The sequence below is a fragment of the Magnolia sinica genome, chromosome 13 (genome assembly GCF_029962835.1).
Source record: "Magnolia sinica isolate HGM2019 chromosome 13, MsV1, whole genome shotgun sequence".
In the NCBI taxonomy this organism is placed as follows: domain Eukaryota; kingdom Viridiplantae; phylum Streptophyta; class Magnoliopsida; order Magnoliales; family Magnoliaceae; genus Magnolia; species Magnolia sinica.
In genome coordinates this window covers 15986705-16004733 of record NC_080585.1, presented here as the reverse complement: position 1 = coordinate 16004733, position 18029 = coordinate 15986705, and the positions used below count along the sequence as shown (strand labels likewise).

General features: G+C 37.3%; 1 protein-coding gene across 2 annotated transcripts; it reads left to right on the top strand.

Moving 5' to 3' along the window:
- The first annotated feature begins 7 nt into the window (after positions 1-7).
- Positions 8-17795, top strand: LOC131222963 (uncharacterized). 2 transcript variants are annotated; one of them, XM_058218226.1, is made up of 10 exons: positions 11-561; positions 699-743; positions 6117-6173; positions 6354-6423; positions 8746-8787; positions 11772-11845; positions 13757-13827; positions 14524-14609; positions 16400-16509; positions 17595-17795. In XM_058218226.1, the coding sequence occupies exons 1-10, from the start codon at positions 391-393 to the stop codon at positions 17655-17657; spliced, it is 789 nt and encodes a 262-aa protein (XP_058074209.1). In that variant the 5' UTR covers positions 11-390; the 3' UTR covers positions 17658-17795. The 2 variants fall into 2 exon arrangements, with proteins under 2 accessions (XP_058074210.1, XP_058074209.1); XM_058218227.1 differs by lacking the exon at positions 699-743 and having other exon boundaries at positions 8-561.
- The last annotated feature ends 234 nt before the right edge of the window (positions 17796-18029 follow it).

The following is an 18029-nucleotide window of genomic DNA, read 5'->3' as shown; positions in this document are numbered from 1 at the left end:
AAATTAGCCGGAAAAACAGGTGGACGTCGTGGATATACAAAAAATAGATCGAGGTGGGCCCCACAGTCAGGGCCTCACCCACTTAGCTGTTACCCCTGCACCACCTAATCTGCACCCTGTCCAAGTGCTCGGTCGAGGCATGTTCATACTCGTCCCTACCTGATGAATGGTTCGATCTCGCACAAAGCGTTTCTGGTGGGCAAGTGAGCCGCGAAGAACCCTTTCCATCTCGCGCGAACCAGTGAGCAAGCCCTCGTGCTCTGGAAGTTTTGAAAAAAGAAAAGCCAACGGATCTCGTTCTGTTTTTATCGGAGAAACCCTAGAATGGAAAATATGGCGGAAATGCATCTCTAGAGCAACCCTAGGAAGAGAAGAATCGGATCAGATCGAATGGAGTCGACGGGAACGAAGAAGACGAACCATCTGCTTCCATGGTTGAATGCCATGGTCACTGAGCCCTACTTCCTGTTCCATTTCCTCTCCTTCTTCTCCTACGTCGTCGCTCGCACCTCTGCTTCTGAATTCCTCTCTCCTGATTCATCTCGCCGCCTCCTCCGCCGGGTAATCCATTCACGTTCCTCCATTCTCTCTCTCTCTCTCTCTCTCTCTCTCTCTCTCTCTCTCTCTCTATAAATTTCTCTCCGTATTAATATCAAGTTCGTGGCATCGATTTTGATCTAGGATTCTCATTTATGTAGGAAATTCAAGCGTTTCTGGCATTCTCTGTTGTGACCGTCATTAAGGTCTGGTTTCATTTGAATTTCCAGGGGCAGGTTTTCCCTTTCATTGGATGATTACATTGAACTATTTGATTATATGATCGTAGTTTCCGAGAACACTTTGGCAATCATGCTATTTTTTCATGCTTTGAAAAAAGGTAATTTCAAATTCGGAATGATCTTCTTTATAGAGCATATGAACTCTTGATTGCAACTTATTCAGGTTGTTGTTGAAATCATGAATTCATTTCCAGTATTTCTGAGTTTGGATGCTTAGCTGAATTGCAAAATTCAGCTCAAAATATGGAAAAGGCCGATGTAGAGCTAGACCAACTCCATTCACAGTGAAAGACTAGCTCCTTAATGGCATCTCAGATCGTTCTGAGTCCAACTTGAAACTCATTGAATCGCAATTAAGAGTTGATTGAAAGTATGTTATCCCTCATCTATTTTAGTAATCTGCCTTGTGCTTGAATGAATTATTGCAATTCAGCTCAATTAAGGTTGCTGAAAGAATTGAGAGGAAATTAGCGCGTTGGAAGTGCCGATATCTCTCTTTGGGAGGGAGGTCGACCCTCATTACAGCGGCCTTTTCAAACCTACCAATTTATTTTATGTCTCTCTTCAAGTGCCGATATCTCTCTTTCAGAGGGAGGTCGACCCTCATTAAAGCGGCATTTTCAAACCTACAGGTGTATTTTATGGCTCTCTTCAAGTGTCCCTAGTTGGTGTTGGACAGGCTAGAAAAGCTGAGAAGAGACTTTTCTTTTTGGGACAAGGATGACCAGAAGTTTCACCTCCTAAAATGGGGGGGTTTGTAAGCTGGTTGTGGAAGGGGGAGAGGGGATAAAAATAAAAAACTTGGGTCTCGTCAATTTAGGGCTCCTTGGAAAGTGGTATTGGAAACTTGGCATTGAAACAGGTAGGCTTTGGAGAGAGATCATTGTTAGCAAGTACGGAGAGCAAGAGGGAGGTTGGTTTGTGAAGAGCTTCTCTCTATATCATGCCTCTAGCATATGAAAAGTGATTGCGTCGACAGAGCATTTGGTTTGTAGAGGGATTGCATTCTCTCTTGGGATTGGGAACCATATCTGACTTTAGGTGGATATTTGGTGTGGTGTAGTGTTTCAAATAGCGTCTATAGCGTAGCGGTAGCGTAGCGTGGCCGTAATGCTACGTAGCATCCCAAATAGCGTAAATCCCTTGTAGTGTACGCTACGGGGGTCGTAGCGTACACTACATCTACGTAGCGTGTAGCGTCCGTAGTGTAAGCTACAATTTATTTTTTTACTATTCTATTTTTTTTTATTATTTTTTTCACGTTTTCTTTGTTTCTAATGTTGAGGAATGTGACACTTATATTATACTTGATACTTTTAACCCATGGGATTTTTATTTCTTTTCATAATTGTAACTTGTGGTTTCAATTAGATATTATTAATTAAAGTGGTTTGCTTAGAAAGTTGTTGATGTGATAATTATTTGATTTGGCTTATATATGTAGATTGGCTTTTGATAAATGATAACTAATAACTTTTTTGTACATGCTTATAATTGATAAAATGAATCATCTTTTAGGCATTTTTATATATTTTTTCTTTCTTTTTTCACTATTTATTATATTTGTCCTATTTTTAAATTAAAAAAATAGAAGTATCGTGTAGCTTACGCTACACGCTAAGTATTTACGCTACACGCTATAGAGGGCTGAGCGCTACGCATCATGCTACCGCTATTTAAAATACTGGTGTGGTGATAAGGTGTTTCATGATAAATTCCCAAGATTAGCTTCTCTTGCTCTGGATCGCTTCATTTCTGTTGCCAGGTGCTACTCTATATGTGACGGTTTTGTTGTTTGGAGACCTCCTTGCCATAGAAATTTTGCGGATGATGAGTTCTTAGAATTTGTTAGCCTTATGGAATCTCTCAAGAATGTTGTTCCTACATCTCAGGAATAGGACTTGTTGATTTGGATTGGGCATTAATCCGTTAAATTCTTGGTTTGCTCATTCTTCAGCTTATTAAATGATTCATCTTGCAATCCATGCCGTTCTCATCCGTTCCATCATTGGTTCTATGGAGCCCTCCCTTGCTTTGCGGTCTTCATATGGCTAGTTGGAAGGAAGAGAGTTTTGACCATTGATAATCTTCAGAGGAGGTCTGTAATCCTTCCTAATGTATGCTTGACGTGCATGGAGAATGCAGACACAATTGACCACTTATTTATCCATTGCTCTTTTATTCGAAAAGTGTGGGAATTCTTTCTTGCTGTGTTCCACATGGTTTGGGTCATGTCAGAGTTAGTGGAGGATCTTCTATGAGCATGGCACAAAGGCAGAGTTAGGAAAGTTAGGAAAGTTGTTTGGAGGCTTTTCATCATGGCTCTATTTTGGGCTATTTGGAAGGAGGAAAATGAGTTGTGCTTCATGAATGAGAGGTCCTCGGTGGATGGGGTGATTTCTAAAGTAAAGGGCTATGTCATGGGTTGGGCTCCTTGCGTTAATGCAGCAAAGGCTGCTAATTTGTCTTTTCTTTTCGAGCTTTAGTGTTGTGATGTATTCTTTTCATGCTTTTCAACAGGTGTTCTAATAAAATTTCAGTTCTCTCTCTCTCTCTCTCTCTCTCTCTCTCTCTCTCTCTCTCTCCAAAAGAAAAAAAAAAAAAAAAAAGAAAGAAAGAAAAGGATCCAAACACACCCTTAAAAGAATAGTGATTGTGGAACCTTCCGTTCAATATTTACCAGTAGGCTTTAATCCCTCTGATACTATATCATAGAGACGTCATAAACACACACCCTTAACCTTCAATGAAAAATATGACTTGATGCAATGTGAATATAAATATTTCTTCTTTAAAAAGTGGGACCCACAGAGGCCTAGATCACAATACTCACCCCCCATATGAGCTATTTCCTTCTACATGTATCTCAAGTGTTTTTTTTTTTTTTTTTTTTTAAATCTTTGTAAATGTGAGGTGAACTTTGTAAACTGTATGGGATGTAAGACCAGTGGAGTATCTCATTACTAGGCAGTAGTCCACATGGAATATCTCATCTTCTAGCAATTGTAGAGATAATCTATGATTCAGATTCAACCATGACTCCAGAGCAGTTCGCCCCTTTTGTGATGGTGCTATCGTGGTGGAATCCTACTGTAGTTGCTACTGTCGTTCCTGTGTTTCATTCATTCTCAAATGCATGCAACAATGAGCAAAGGGACTTCTAATTGCTTCAAAGTCTGAACTTAGCCTTTGTGGTTCTAATAGTCCAAACTAGACCAAGCCAACACATGTGTCACGGTGTAACCCTTTTCCTAGAAATTTGTTGGAATTTATGTGCATGAGCATATTTACATGCATGTCCCAAATCCTTATCTTTGTGTCCAGATATTCTCTTTGGGCTTTTGGACGTGTCAAGGTATGAGTTGACATGTTTACCCGTTTGGTTGAGATATTGAGCAGAGCTATGCGTAACTGGTGATGGGACAATGAGACCTATCGTAGCTAAGCGGGCACAGACTCCAGCTCAGCTGGATTGGGAGATGAGATTCAAGGGAAAAGCCTACATGACCAGTTCATATACTGTTGTAGGTTTCTCTTTTCTCATCCAAATAAATAAGAAAATAAGTGAAGTTGTATGCTTATATGTTCATGAACCTTTGCTGGAAAGAAAGAGTCATGGCTTGTGATTCACACAATGTTAGAAATTGTAACTGGTGTAGATTTACACAAAAGTTGTCTTCCCATTTCTGTAGACCATCCACCATGGCATATGCACATTTCATGTACCCAACCTTGTGAATGAGGATCAAGCTGGAACATTCAACTGCAACTGCAACTTTGGGTGGAATATAGGATGAAATAACTTCGAGCAATAAAAATGTTCATTTTGGGTTGCAATGTGTTTTGGTCCTTTCGGATTTCATAGCAATGCAATTTAGGTCCATACGATGACTTATGTCCAACAGTAGATTACTTAGTTTAGATCTCTGTGTTTCAAGGCCAGGGTGTACTGCAGAGAAATACTAAGAGGCTGTCTAAGTATAGTTGATTTAGTAAATTGATCTGATAGATATTAACATGCATTCAAATAAAATTAATAGTCAATGGCATCATGGAGCATTTTCCAAAGTATTTCAAGTGCTATTATCATTAGTATTTAATTTATACAAGAATTTAATTTCTCATGGATGAAGTGCCCGATAGTTGAGTTATTTGGTTAGATCAATTCAGCAGTCAATTTGGTGCAGATCCATAGAACACTGGGGAATTGATTCTATGTGTTTTCAGCCATGAGTGGCCATAGGAGATCCATAGAACACTAGTGTAGGGTGTTTCAGAAGATCTCTGACCTATGCGATCAGAAGGTCTATGGGTATCCACATAAGTCCTACCTCGAGCCATATTTGAAAGCACAGTATGAATGTAAGTCAAACACATTGGTTTATCGGATCATGAGGTGGATTAGTTGCTGGTGAACATAGCAATTGAAAGAACAACATGCAAGACCTCTCCTACAATTCTACACATTCCTATCTGATGGAATGGAGGTCTGGTACCTAGCTGCAGAAACCTTCTAGTTGGGCACAAGTCCTTTTTCGTAAGCATTTACAAACAGACACCTGTCATCCTAGATACTGTTTGCTGTTGTTCCTGTATCTAGTTGCATGAATTCGATTCAGAGAATCCATGGGGTTGTATAGAGTTTGAATGACATTATGCATGTCTATTTCCCTGATGGTATTCTTTTGATCCATAAATAAGGTGGAAATACGATATGAGAATCATAAACTATGTAACTTCCATCCCACATACACTTCACATAAGCAGCACTCATCAAAGTTCCAAACTTGTGTGGTTGGACACAACGCTTGCTCACCTTTGGGGTTCCATGAGCGCAGTTTTCCATATTAGAAACTCACAGTCACAGTGACAATTATGTCTTCTTGACTTATCATGAAGTATGTAACATACAAGGGGGACTCTTTGTGCATGCATGTACACCTTGCAGATTTTTTTTTTAGGCTTTTGCAAGCTTGAAATTTTAAATGCTTACTGGATTCCCTCCATTGTCTTTTAATGGTGAGGATGTGAAAGCGCAACTTTCTTAGTGTTGAGTGCGTCTAGTTGTGCCCATGTATATAACTACCTTTGCAATATAAAAATGAAAAATGATAATAAAGTTAGTACATTGACCCGTCTTGCAATATATATTTTCTCTGTTAAGAGCCACTTATACCATGTTTGCAAAAACATGTTAAAACTGGAAGTATCTTTCTTCTGAGACTTTTTATGAAATATCTCATTGTAGTTGTTTCACAGAACCACATTGGGTAGAGCAAAATGTTAGCCAGTGAACATCATATTTGGTTGTTGATTCTGTTTATCCTTGTTCAACAGCTGGTCAAAGAGGAAACTTGGGAGGCCTTTATTGCTGATACTCTGCTTTTTGCAAAGGTCCTGTTACTCTTCCTGCCTGAAATACACGTCATGTGTATTAGGAAGATTGTTTAGTGTTAATTTGATATTAATATCCATTCTCTTCATGCCATCCCAATCTTAAATTTGGATTGTTTTTCTGTTTTTCAACATAAAATCTCTGTATCCATTTCTTCTCACATGGTTTTCTTTTTACAGGGATTCCTTATCGCAGTTTCTCTGATTTTGGATTATCACTTAACCCTCTGTTACATGGTTGGGTTTTTAGGTACAGTATATTTTATTTCTACATCTTGCCTTTTTGAATCATTGGCTAGGAAGATCTTGAGCACTCTGTCATCATGTGCAATTGATATCGTTACAAATAAACTTGAATGGGTGTTAGAGTGGATAATCCTCTATATCCGATGTTTTATGTATGAGTATCACACTATGTATTGCACCCTTGGGGTACAGAAACATCATGGGAAACATCACGGAATATTGCATGCATCATGTAATGTGCCATAGTCTAAGGGAAACATTAGGGAACCTTTAGGAAAATGGTGGAATTTCAACAGAACTCGGGGAGATGTTAAATGACACATGGTTACACTTAGAACTCAATATAGGAAAGATGTAGTTCGCAATGCACTTTATAATGTTGGTGTGTGGGTGTGTTGTGTTCACAATTCTTTTGTCCAAGACTTGAAATTTGCATCTGTAGAATCTGGAGCTTTGTCCAATATATACGAGATGATGGTCTAAAAGACTTACACATGAAGATCAAGAGGATAAGAGCTATGATATGTACCAAGGTTGTAGTGCAAAAAAAAAATAATAATAAAAAATCAGATTATAAGGATATTGTTTCTGCTAATATTTCTGGTATTTGCAAGTATCGGATTAGTCTAAAACTTTTTATAACGATGCATCTATTAGTCTATTATAACTCTATAAAATTTCATATTAATCCAAAGTTTATAAAAAAAAACCTAAAATTTGGAAATTTAGGTCTACCCAGAAGTAGACGATTTCTAACTAGTATACACCTAAATTAAAATCGGTATAGGAGAAACCTAGATTTATATTTTTGTATTATTTTTCTATAAAACTACACTTGTTAATCTACAATTGAGATTTTGAATCGCCTTAAACGGAGTTATAATTAATTATTTATGATTTTTATAATTCAAGTGTTTTATACTTACTATTGCTGTCCAACTCACCGTGCTATACTAAAAATTCTTAAAAATTTCTTAGGGTCCAGTTTTGGGCTGTTAGTTCAACGTTAAGCTTAATTAATATCATATTTGATGTCATACAGATACATAGTTTTTTTTTTTTAAGTCCGTATTTTATTTTTATTTTTATTTTTATAACAAAAGCAAAAAATCTTATATTTAAATCTCTAATTCAATCTCCATCATAGGTCCTCAAATTGATTCTAGCCTAGGCTTAATCTAACCATTAGTGTAACATATATCAAAGGTCCTCGCGAGAATCTAAAACCTAAGCTCTGATACCAATCTGTCATGCCCCAAAATTTGGTACCCGAGTTGGCCAGGCCCGAACCCGAATTCCAGGACTATGAGTTGTACTTAGACAAAATATACATCGCAACCCACATTATTTTCATGCATTTTCAAGGCAATCATGCCCACTGCAAGTAGTTGTTACCGACTTACCGTTCAACTTTACTGTTGTGATTAACAAGGGATGCAATTCCGAAGGTCCCACACCAGATCCTGAAGACATCTTGTTCTCCATAAGGATCTACACAAAAGATCCAAAGAGATAAACAGCTCAAGGAGAGGACCACAGGGTAGAGACAATCACCATCTAAAGAAACGTAGTTCCAGATGAGGGTCTGAGGGTCCAAAAACAGAGAAGAAGAAGCTATGCAACAACTGAAGTCACAGAAGGCTTGAACACAACACACCCACACACCAACATTATAAAGTACATTGCACATTACGTCTTTCTTGTACTCAAAACATTAAACACCAAACCCCGAAAAAAAAAAAAAAGGAAAAGCAGAAACGAAAAGAAAAGAAAGAAAAGCTTGGTACGCTAGCTTTCCATTGTTTAGGGACAAAACACTGATGTCGGACAAAACTATGCTCCAACATACCTCTTCGATTCCGATTCCTCTACCAATTTTGTGTTTTGAAGTGAAACAAATCAAGTGGAGTTAAATCTCAACTGCAAAGAGAATCCCCCAAAAATAAAAATGGTAAAGATGTTTTTAAATAATTTTTTTGTTTGTTCTGATTTTTTTTTTTCTTATTTACAATTGTTTCAGTCGAAATATCACAAATATCGCCTTAATATCGATGATGCATTGGCAAAATATTGTAGATTTCACGATATTTTGCCATGTATCATGATATATAATTGTCAATATTGTTGGTACATGAGAATTTTGCAAATACTCTGAGATTTTATATCGCCAATGTGCAGTACCAACAATGTTGGCCGATATATGAGCTGACACCATCGGTGCATTGATCACTGTAGATATATATCTACATGTTTGTTTCATTTATTTATTAAGAGGTTTGGTTTAACTGATTTCTTTTTGTCTACTTGGTCCCATCTTCTCTTACAGTTATATCTATCTTAACTCAACAACCAGCTTACCATGGACTAGGTATTGAGCAGCATTTTTGGTTATACATTTTTCAATCTGTTTATTATTTTATTCGTTACATGATGATACCATTTCTTTAGTTGATTTTTATAAACCATAAGCTAGAGCTGTGAAGCCACTTTTCCATGGTACAAAGCTTTCTGCGGAATCAATTGTCTAACTCATTGATATGAAGCAATGGAGTAATACTTCAACTACATGATGGTTACATTTTTCTCATTTGAGTTCTTAGGTTTCATCACATGATTACTGTTCTCTGGTGATTAATATTATGTTTGTATCAGTTCCTTATGCTCCATCATCCTGCTTGCTCAATTTTATGTTTTGTGTATGCTAGTGGTGTTGATGTAAAATTTCTCATTTCACATTGCTATTTGGGCTACTATATAAGTGTTTTGTAGTGGGTTTAAAGCATGGTGTGCCAAAACAGTTACGTAATGGCCGTTACATAATGGTGGTGGTGGTAACCATTACACATTACAGGGCCGAAACGGCCGTTACAAAGAAAAGGACCTGTAACAGTCCCAAAACAGATAAGGCCATAATGGCCGTTACAGCCCGTATTGCAACAGTAATGGTGGTGACCATTCTGGCCACCGTTAATATTATGGAACACCTTAGTTTGAAGTTAGAAGCAACATCTAAGCTAAGATTAATAGCCTGCAAGGATACAAGGTTTCGTCCTCCTTGTGGTCTCAAATGAGAGGTGCTGATATAGGACAATTAACCACTTGCTCTCAAAGCTCGAACTATTAGAGTATGGCGAATTAATTCCTTTATCTCATAGCCCTGGTCCCACATCTTATGGATTTAGGACCTTGGTCGAACCCCCTTCGTGGGCCCCAAATCACATGGGTCACCCACGCGAGTGTGCCCCTGCATCTCACAGGCGACCCCACTCGAGCCCAGTGTGAAAATGTCCCTGCATTAATCACCCTTGGTGAGGAGTCTCGAATACGAGACCTCCCGCTTTGATACCAATTTGATGCAGGACAATTAACCACTTGCTCTAAAAGCTCGAACTGTTAGAGTATGGCGAATTAATCCCTTTATCTCATAGCCCAGGTCCCACATCTCATGAGTTTAGGACCTCGGCCGAACCCCCTTCGTGGGCCCCAAATCACATAGGCCGGCCACCCTGAGTGTGTCCCCGCATCCCACGAGCTACCCCACTCGAGCCCTGTGTGAAATGCGCATTAATCACCCCTGGTGAGGAGTCTCGAACACAAGACCTCCCCCGTGGGCCCTAAATCACATGGGTCACCCACCCCGAGTGTGCCCCTGCATCCCACAGGCGACCCCACTCGAGCCCAGTGTGAAAATGCCCCTACATTAGGTGCAGGATCCTCTTAAAACAATGTCCACACCTCTTAGAACAAGGTGCTATGTGATGAACCTGGTTATATGAATTTGGTACACAAAATGGTGTATGATTAAATTTACACAAAAAAAAAAAACTGCCAGTTAATAGATCCCAATTCCAAAGAGACTTTCTTTGATAAAGCAAAGTAGAGAATCATAACACTACTTTATTTAGTGAAGTTCAAAAGGAAGAAGAAGAAGAATAGAAAGGCAAAAACAAAAGAGGAAGTTTGAGTTTAGGGAGAATAGTGGAGAGAAATTGCAGCCTTCTTTCCAAATGGTGGTGGAGTTTTAGGGAGGAGCAAAATGCTCTTTAAAGAAAGATTATTGTTAAGAAAATATGGGGAGGACAATAGAGGTGGAACCTGGGTTGCAGCGGAGGTAGATTTGTCTATGTAGTTTGGGGAAAAAAATTTCAACGTTGGGACTGACAATAAGGCTAGAATTTTTTTTAAAGAATTAACCTCAAAGTCAAGAAGGGATAAAAGGTGAGATCATGTGTTGTGTTCTTGGTATCGCCAATATTATCAATAAAATCAGCTTTGTTGGGTTAGTGAGATGGATATTGGAGGGGAAATAAAATTTGCAAGTATTATCGATAATATCACCGAGATTGTCACATGTATCGACAATTTCGACAACATTCTTTGGAAAAACTACACTATGATCGACGATACCAACATTAACACCTCTGAAATTCCAGAAGACAAAAAAAAAAAAAAAAGAAGCAAAACAAAATTTTCAAAAAATTTGGGCTATCTTTCCCTATGGTGTTCTAAATTAGTGCACTATGTGCTAAGTTATTGCATTATTTCTTAAAGTCTATATATATATATATATATATATATATATATATATATATATATATATATATATATATATATATATATTCAAAAGAAACAAAATTTTCTTCCATTTTCTTAATTTAAAATAATAAAATATATACTTTTATGGAAAAAATGAAAATTTGTTGTCAATAGAAAGATCGGTCGACACTCATGAATATATACAATTTCCACATTAATTAACAGTTGAAAACATGTATTTTCCAATTAAATAGATTATTTATTCATTTGTTTATGTTTTAAATAGTTTAATTTTTTCCTAAATATGAAAAGGTATTTTCAATTGACAGATTGGCACTCACTGATGAAAAGTTTGGGATTTTCTTAAAATTGAGATAACTTTATATTATGCAGGTATTGTATTACTCATATATGCATCTAGGTGCAATTTTTATTTATTTCGTAAGGGATGATGAAAAAGGGAGAGAAATACAGAGAGAGGTGAGAGTATCCACCTTAGCCAGCTCATCAGCAATGGAGTCAGCTCCTCTGCCAATATGGGCAAATGAGTAGAGAGCATAATGATCTAGGCTGTGAACTTGAATGATTCTTCAAATGGTTGTTCATATGGGATTTGAATTTGCAATTATATTTAAAATTTGTCCACAACCAGCAAATTTATGTGAAGCTGTTTGAGGTATTTCTTTGACACTGGAATAACTTACAGTACCTTTTGATTCTTGTTGTTTCTCTCCTTCTTTTTTTTTTGGTTGAACATATATTGTGCATTTTGTGACTTGTGAAAATGATTTATTTCATTTCAATTGATTCTTTTAGGAAATGCAAATCAATTGACCCCATTGCAATTGGAAACCTTCTTGACTGAAGGAAATACCTCAAGATTCTGGCTGGTTTGTTCTACAGACTCATTCACGGATTTTTCTATGTTTAATAAGTTTCTCACATCAAAAGGCATGCAGTGTCATAGGAGAGCACATGCCCTCAGTCACTTACTAATACAAATCCTGACTGTTGGATCAGTGAATCTTTGGAATAAGAATCTACTGATGGATTCACAGGCTAGTTTAGGCAAATATCAAAAAATTGGATGTGTTGTATCTATCAGACATACAAGTCTCCACCGTTTAGTGGAAGGTAGATTTAAGGATCCAAGATGAGAGTTATGAAAGGTTACAAAAATGTAACGGGATCACAGAGCCAAGGGTCCATTTTCAAGAAGTTTGTGTCATAAGGAAAAATCTGATTCTAATCCCTTGACTTCCAAGAATCAATGGGATTGTCAAGTAGCTTGTGCATGGGTCTGTCACTGAAAAGCAGGCAGGGTTTCTGGATTCTTTCTGCATTTCAGATCTTTGGATTGGAAACCTTAAATCTGGGGATTGCTTGAGGGAATAGTGTGGAAGACTGGAAGTGAAGGGTTCGTGTGTGAGAACTCCTCTGTTAGACCTTTAAATAACATCTGGATATTGGAGAAGTTAGTCTTTGCATGCTATGGTAGTTGTGTTAGCTTCCCAAATTTGGAAATATTTGGGTTTCCTCAGATTGAAGCTAAGAATTGGGAGAACCGATCTTGTCTGGATTGGGCATATTTTCCGAACCGAGATATGTCTGAGATTCTTTTCACCATGTTTCTGGGGTTAGCACTGTGGCCTACTGTTATCTTTTTTACTATAGAAATATGCGATTATCCCCAACAAATCTCTCTAGCAAGTGTAGCCTAGAACCTGAATGTTGAAGAAACTGCATCTAAGCCTTAGTATTGGCATTTCATCTTGTAAAAAAATAATTTGACATGGCTGTTATATGCAACTTTTCTTTTTCTTTTTCTGATCCTGCATAGTGTGAAACTCTTCATGGACAACTACCAAAATCATCATTACTACTAGGCTAAATTTTGATTGGATTGCTTTTAGGTCAGCCATTATTGGAAAAGCTATTATTTGGGTCCACAAATGATCTGCCTTCCAGTGCTGTTGTTGCAGTCATAAACTAAAATCTAACAAACAACTGCAGTTCAAATTATTAAATTGTTTATCAGTTATGTCCTCTTATAGCAGACTATAAATCCTAAGATGTTCTTCTCCACTAGGTGCAAATGTAGAAACTTCCATCACGGGAATCATTACTTCCATTGTATACTTCTGTAAGAATGCAAAGATTACTTTGCAACTAGACTTAGAATTTTACAACCATGCCATATGTGCCAGCATCGCATGCCTGTGATGTATCGAGGCTGTTCCTCGGTATTTCATGCTTGTGATATACGCAGGTTGTTCATCAGTGTGGCGTGCTTGCGATATATCCAGACTCTTCATCAGGTTGGCCCACTGATTATGTACATAAAACTGAAAATCAGGCCGAATTACTCATGAGGCATGAAACATTTATTATAAACCATTGATCAATCTTCTTTGACTACCTGTTTTCTTTTGGTTTACAAATGCGACCCATCAGTCCAATTTTTGGGTCAGCATACATAAAAAGTTGGGCCTGCCTGATGAACAACATGGATCTCAATAACATGTGCCATGTCGGCATGTGTAACCACAAATTGGACTGTAATCCCTAATGCAAGTAGCTTCATTACGGTTTTATTTTTATATTACAAGATCACTTTATGGTCCCAGCCAATGTCAGCTCCTAAATGATAATCCAACGCTATTTTTGAACCCATAGTTTTAGAGGTGTTATGTCAGTTTTAGAAGTGTTATGTCCATGTTAAAGAACAAAACTGTATGTGAGTAAATCACATTGTGTTCAAACTATGCTTCCTTGAGAATGCCACTCTACCTGTTTGGCAGGTTGAATTTCGTGCTTTGTGCTCATCGACATGCATTCGGACAAGTCGCTTTTTCCCTGATCTCTCAATCACGTAGGTTCTTTCCCTATACCTCATGCTATGCTTAGGTTTAAAAATGAGAAACAACGCCCTATTATGATGCATCTCCTTCATACAAATAAGTTCGAGAAAATGAGAAGCAATGCCCTATTTTGATGCATGTGCTTCATGGATTCCATGAGGCATGCACCAAAACAGCTCTACTGTGCACGGCATTTTTGTATGGTGATCCATACCATTGATTTGGTGGACTGCCACATGGATGGTCCATAGCCTGGAAGGCAAGGTGATTTACTGTGGTAGCCACTCAGTTGATATCCCAAAGAGTACGATTAAGTAAAAAATTGAGCAATTGTCCACATTCAGTGGGCAAAATTCACATTGTCGAATCACTAAGGTTTTTGGCCTATGCCCTTTCCATGTGGTGGTGGGCAGAACATTGGTTCCAATCATCATGCATGTTCGCCACAATATGGGGAACAGTGGAGGCAACAATTCATGAACTTCTGTGAGGCATGATTGCTCCCTTTAACATATTCATGTCAGCTCAATACAAGATTGTTACTTCTCTTGTCATGTTTCAGTTGATATTCTCCTTCTTATTTGTAGTCTTTCATCCTTCAACGCTTGTTTGAGCTAGTACCTTCTTGCTTGTGTATTCCTTTTCTTCTTCTTCTTCTTCTTCTGATAAATATGTTGTCATAATTTTATATTGAATTTTGCAAGCAGATACTCAAATAAAAATATATCTTTCGGGATAGTGGATCTTGGGCACTTTCCAAATGCTGCGGAAAAGTTCGGGATATCATTGGGCGGTAAATTCTTTATATGCTCATGGTTTCCTCATCATACTCCATTGTCATGGATTTTGGTCCTAGAGGTCTGCTAGAGATGCTCACTAGCCAATTTGGAATTGGAGGCTTGCTCTTTCCCAGTATCTTCTATGCAATGTTTTCCGTATCGTTATCGCATATGTATTGCACTCTTGGGATATAGATACGTATTGGCTATCACATGAGATATGTTGGTTGTATCGCATAATTTATCGCTTTTGTTAGGAAAAATGTTGAAATTGGTCAAAAATTTTAATAAAACTTCAAGAATTATTTAAAAAGACACCAATACACACTTAGGAATATATATATATATATATATATATATATATATATATATATATATATATATATATATATATATATCTCAAAAGACAGGTGCACATAATAGGTTTCCTTTGTATAGGGTCCTAATCTATGCGTTGCTTAACTGAACTGATACAATTATATTTAAAGTCAATTCATAAAACTTATAAATATACGAAGCCATGTATGGAAACACAAGCATTACATTCAAAAACAAAAGAAATAGAAAACTAAAAATATACCTATGGATTTCGAAAAAATATAAATATTTTAAAGCATTTTTTTAATTAATTTTTTTCTAAAAATTCCCAAATTGCCAAGAATGTATCGATCAGGTTATATACCTGTTTGATCTTGAATTTGGACACTGAGATTGTAACCTATTTACAAAAAATTGGAGAAATTTTGATTTTTCTCCAATTTTTTGCAACTTGGCCCATCTCTCCCAAATCTCAAAATTGAAGCCCAAAATCCATAATTTTTCATGCAAACCATGAAGAATCGTGGATTTCTTACCATTTGACACTATTCATAACATATAAAAACAGAAAAGAAAAAAAATCAAAACAAAAAAATACAAACCTTTAAGAATTCAGCCACAAATAAACTTGCGATTGAGATTGCGATTTCGAAGATTTTCTTCCAACAAGTGGACTGCTCGAAATCACTTTATGACGTACTAAGAAGTTCTTTCTTTTTTCAAAAATAAATTTGATTTTTGTGAATTTTTTAGGATTTTCCAGAAAAAAAAAAAAAAAAACAGCGCCGGTTTCCTTTTATCTCTTTCAATATCGCACTCGGTATTGATATATCGCACAATACATTAAGAAATTATAAAGGGGGAGTGTGGATATATCCCACGATATCGCGATATCCATGATGTATCACGATATTGTGCAATATATTGCTCGATACCATAAAAAATAGATATTAAAAGCTGGGTTTTGTATCGCCCAACTGGGATAACAGATATATTGGTCATATCGCAAGTAAAGCACTACTTCGTACATGGTACACTTCTTCTAGTGGAACCAGAATTATTGATCTGATGGGCCGCCAAACTAAGGGGTGCAAATCATAACAATCAGTCTTACCCATTGCATTAGTGGCCTGCAAATGGACAGTTAAGAAAAGGTTGAGCAAGTAAAGAGGAAGGGTCCACATTCAATGGGCATAAGTTTCACTAATAGAGTGGCTAGGTTTGTAAAGTAAATGTGATTTTTGGACTGTGGTTTGTCTCCATGTTAACCTTCCAGATCAATGGCTCCCAAATGTGTAAGATATTTTCCACTTACCTAGCAGAGATGCTAGAGACAAGGACCGTACATCTCCAGCTCCTTCGTTGTATTACTCTTTCTTATATGTTAATTATGATGTGATGTAAAAACTACTTTTCTGTGCAATTGTATCCAAATTTGTTTGGAGTTATTATCTCTCGCTGATCAGCATACTGATTGACTTTGTAGTAAGCATGGGCCAGCTTCCAACATACATATTGTTTGAGAATGCAGTGGAAGTTGCTCGTTTTCCTGAGGTGGATTTCGAATCAAAATCTTCTTCTCCAACTATTACCAAGGTATTATTATTACCTGTGAAATCATCTTTTGAAAAATAAAAATATTACCTGCAAATAACTGTACATAGCGTAGAAGGGACTTATAGATGGTCATAATAAATCTTCATTTTCCCAGTTGCTATTTCATCATCACCTGTGAGTAACTTCACATGGCTTAGCAGGAACATCTATTGAAAATAGATGGTCAGAAATAATTCTACCTTTTCTCAGTTGATCATCACCGTCATCGTCGTCGTTATCGTAGCCTTGTCCTAGCTATTTGGTTTTGGGTTTGGCTTTCAAGATAAAATTTGGCTACCAGCTTCCCCGTCTGAAATCAACCCCTCCTTTACTCGGGTTTGGGATTGGCCGGCACATTGCTACCAGGCGGAGTTGATAGAAGTTACAAACAGAAATAAATAAATAAAAATCTATTCCTGGTTGCCATTTATGGATTAAAAATAACCAGATTTCACCTTTGTTTCTGATTTATCAGTGAAGGGGTGTTGATGCTCCATCCGTGGTTAGGAGCAAACTTGCCCCGATGTAATTCTGGCCTCAGGCCTACTATTCTTCCTTTTCTCTAAGATTCCGTAATTCACTGAAAAGGAAAAAAAAAATGAATAAAGAATAAAGAACTGAAAGGCTACAGGGAAATAAATGACTAAACTACAATTGACTATTGTTGGAATTAATGAAGTTTCACCAAGTCGAACAGAATTTTGGCCATTAATTGAGTTCCACACAGAGAGAAGGGGATGCGGGCTACATGAGAGAGGGAGAGAGTTGAGGGAGGGAGTTCATGACTCTCCAAAGACTAATTACATGGGTAAAATGAGAGAGATGCGTGCAAGTTCAAGTTGAGGGCTCCAAAAACTAATTATGTGGTTAAAATGAGAGAGGTGCATGCAACTTCACAACTCTCCAAAGACTAATTGCATGGGTAAATTATCCATCACTATTCACATTATATATAGTAGAGATATGTCATTGACTGTCATTCGAAATAAAATGACTTGGATCGTAGATTGTGCTATTCCGTTGGTAATTTTCCTTGAATTGAATCCACAAAATTTTCACTATTTCTTGGATTGCTTTTGCCACAGAACCTACTTTGCCGACATTTTGAGCTGGACCGACGCCTTCTTGAATATGTATCTGGAAAATAGACGTAATTGAGAAATACATGTATATGATTGCCGGTACGTGTACTTCTCAGCCAGACTTGGTATTGGTTATTTAAAATATATACATTGTGGAACTAAATCTTGAATTAATGCGATTAATGATCCAATTTTTTTATTTTTATTTTTTCTGGAGAAAATACTAGCCTTAAAGGGCTGCATTTGGATGGTTCATGGCAGGCCTATACCTAGCTGGCCACCCTGGGCTAGGTTAGGGTCAATGTAACCCAACTCTCCTTTTTTCCTTGAGGTCCAGGCACAAGCCTATAGCAAGCTTCAAGATGACTAGTGATTGTAGTGTTTAAAAGTGAACTGATATGGGAGCCTGCCCCAATTGATTTGATTGCATCTATTTTC

Bases quoted from the DNA above. Each gene is read 5' to 3' on its own strand.
- LOC131222963 (XM_058218226.1), top strand. From the start codon at position 391: ATGGAGTCGACGGGAACGAAGAAGACGAACCATCTGCTTCCATGGTTG. The intron at 8,788-11,771 runs GTATTGAGCAGC...TGATTCTTTTAG, and splicing joins ACCAGCTTACCATGGACTAG to GAAATGCAAATCAATTGACC. The intron at 11,846-13,756 runs GTTTGTTCTACA...CCTGTTTGGCAG, and splicing joins ATACCTCAAGATTCTGGCTG to GTTGAATTTCGTGCTTTGTG.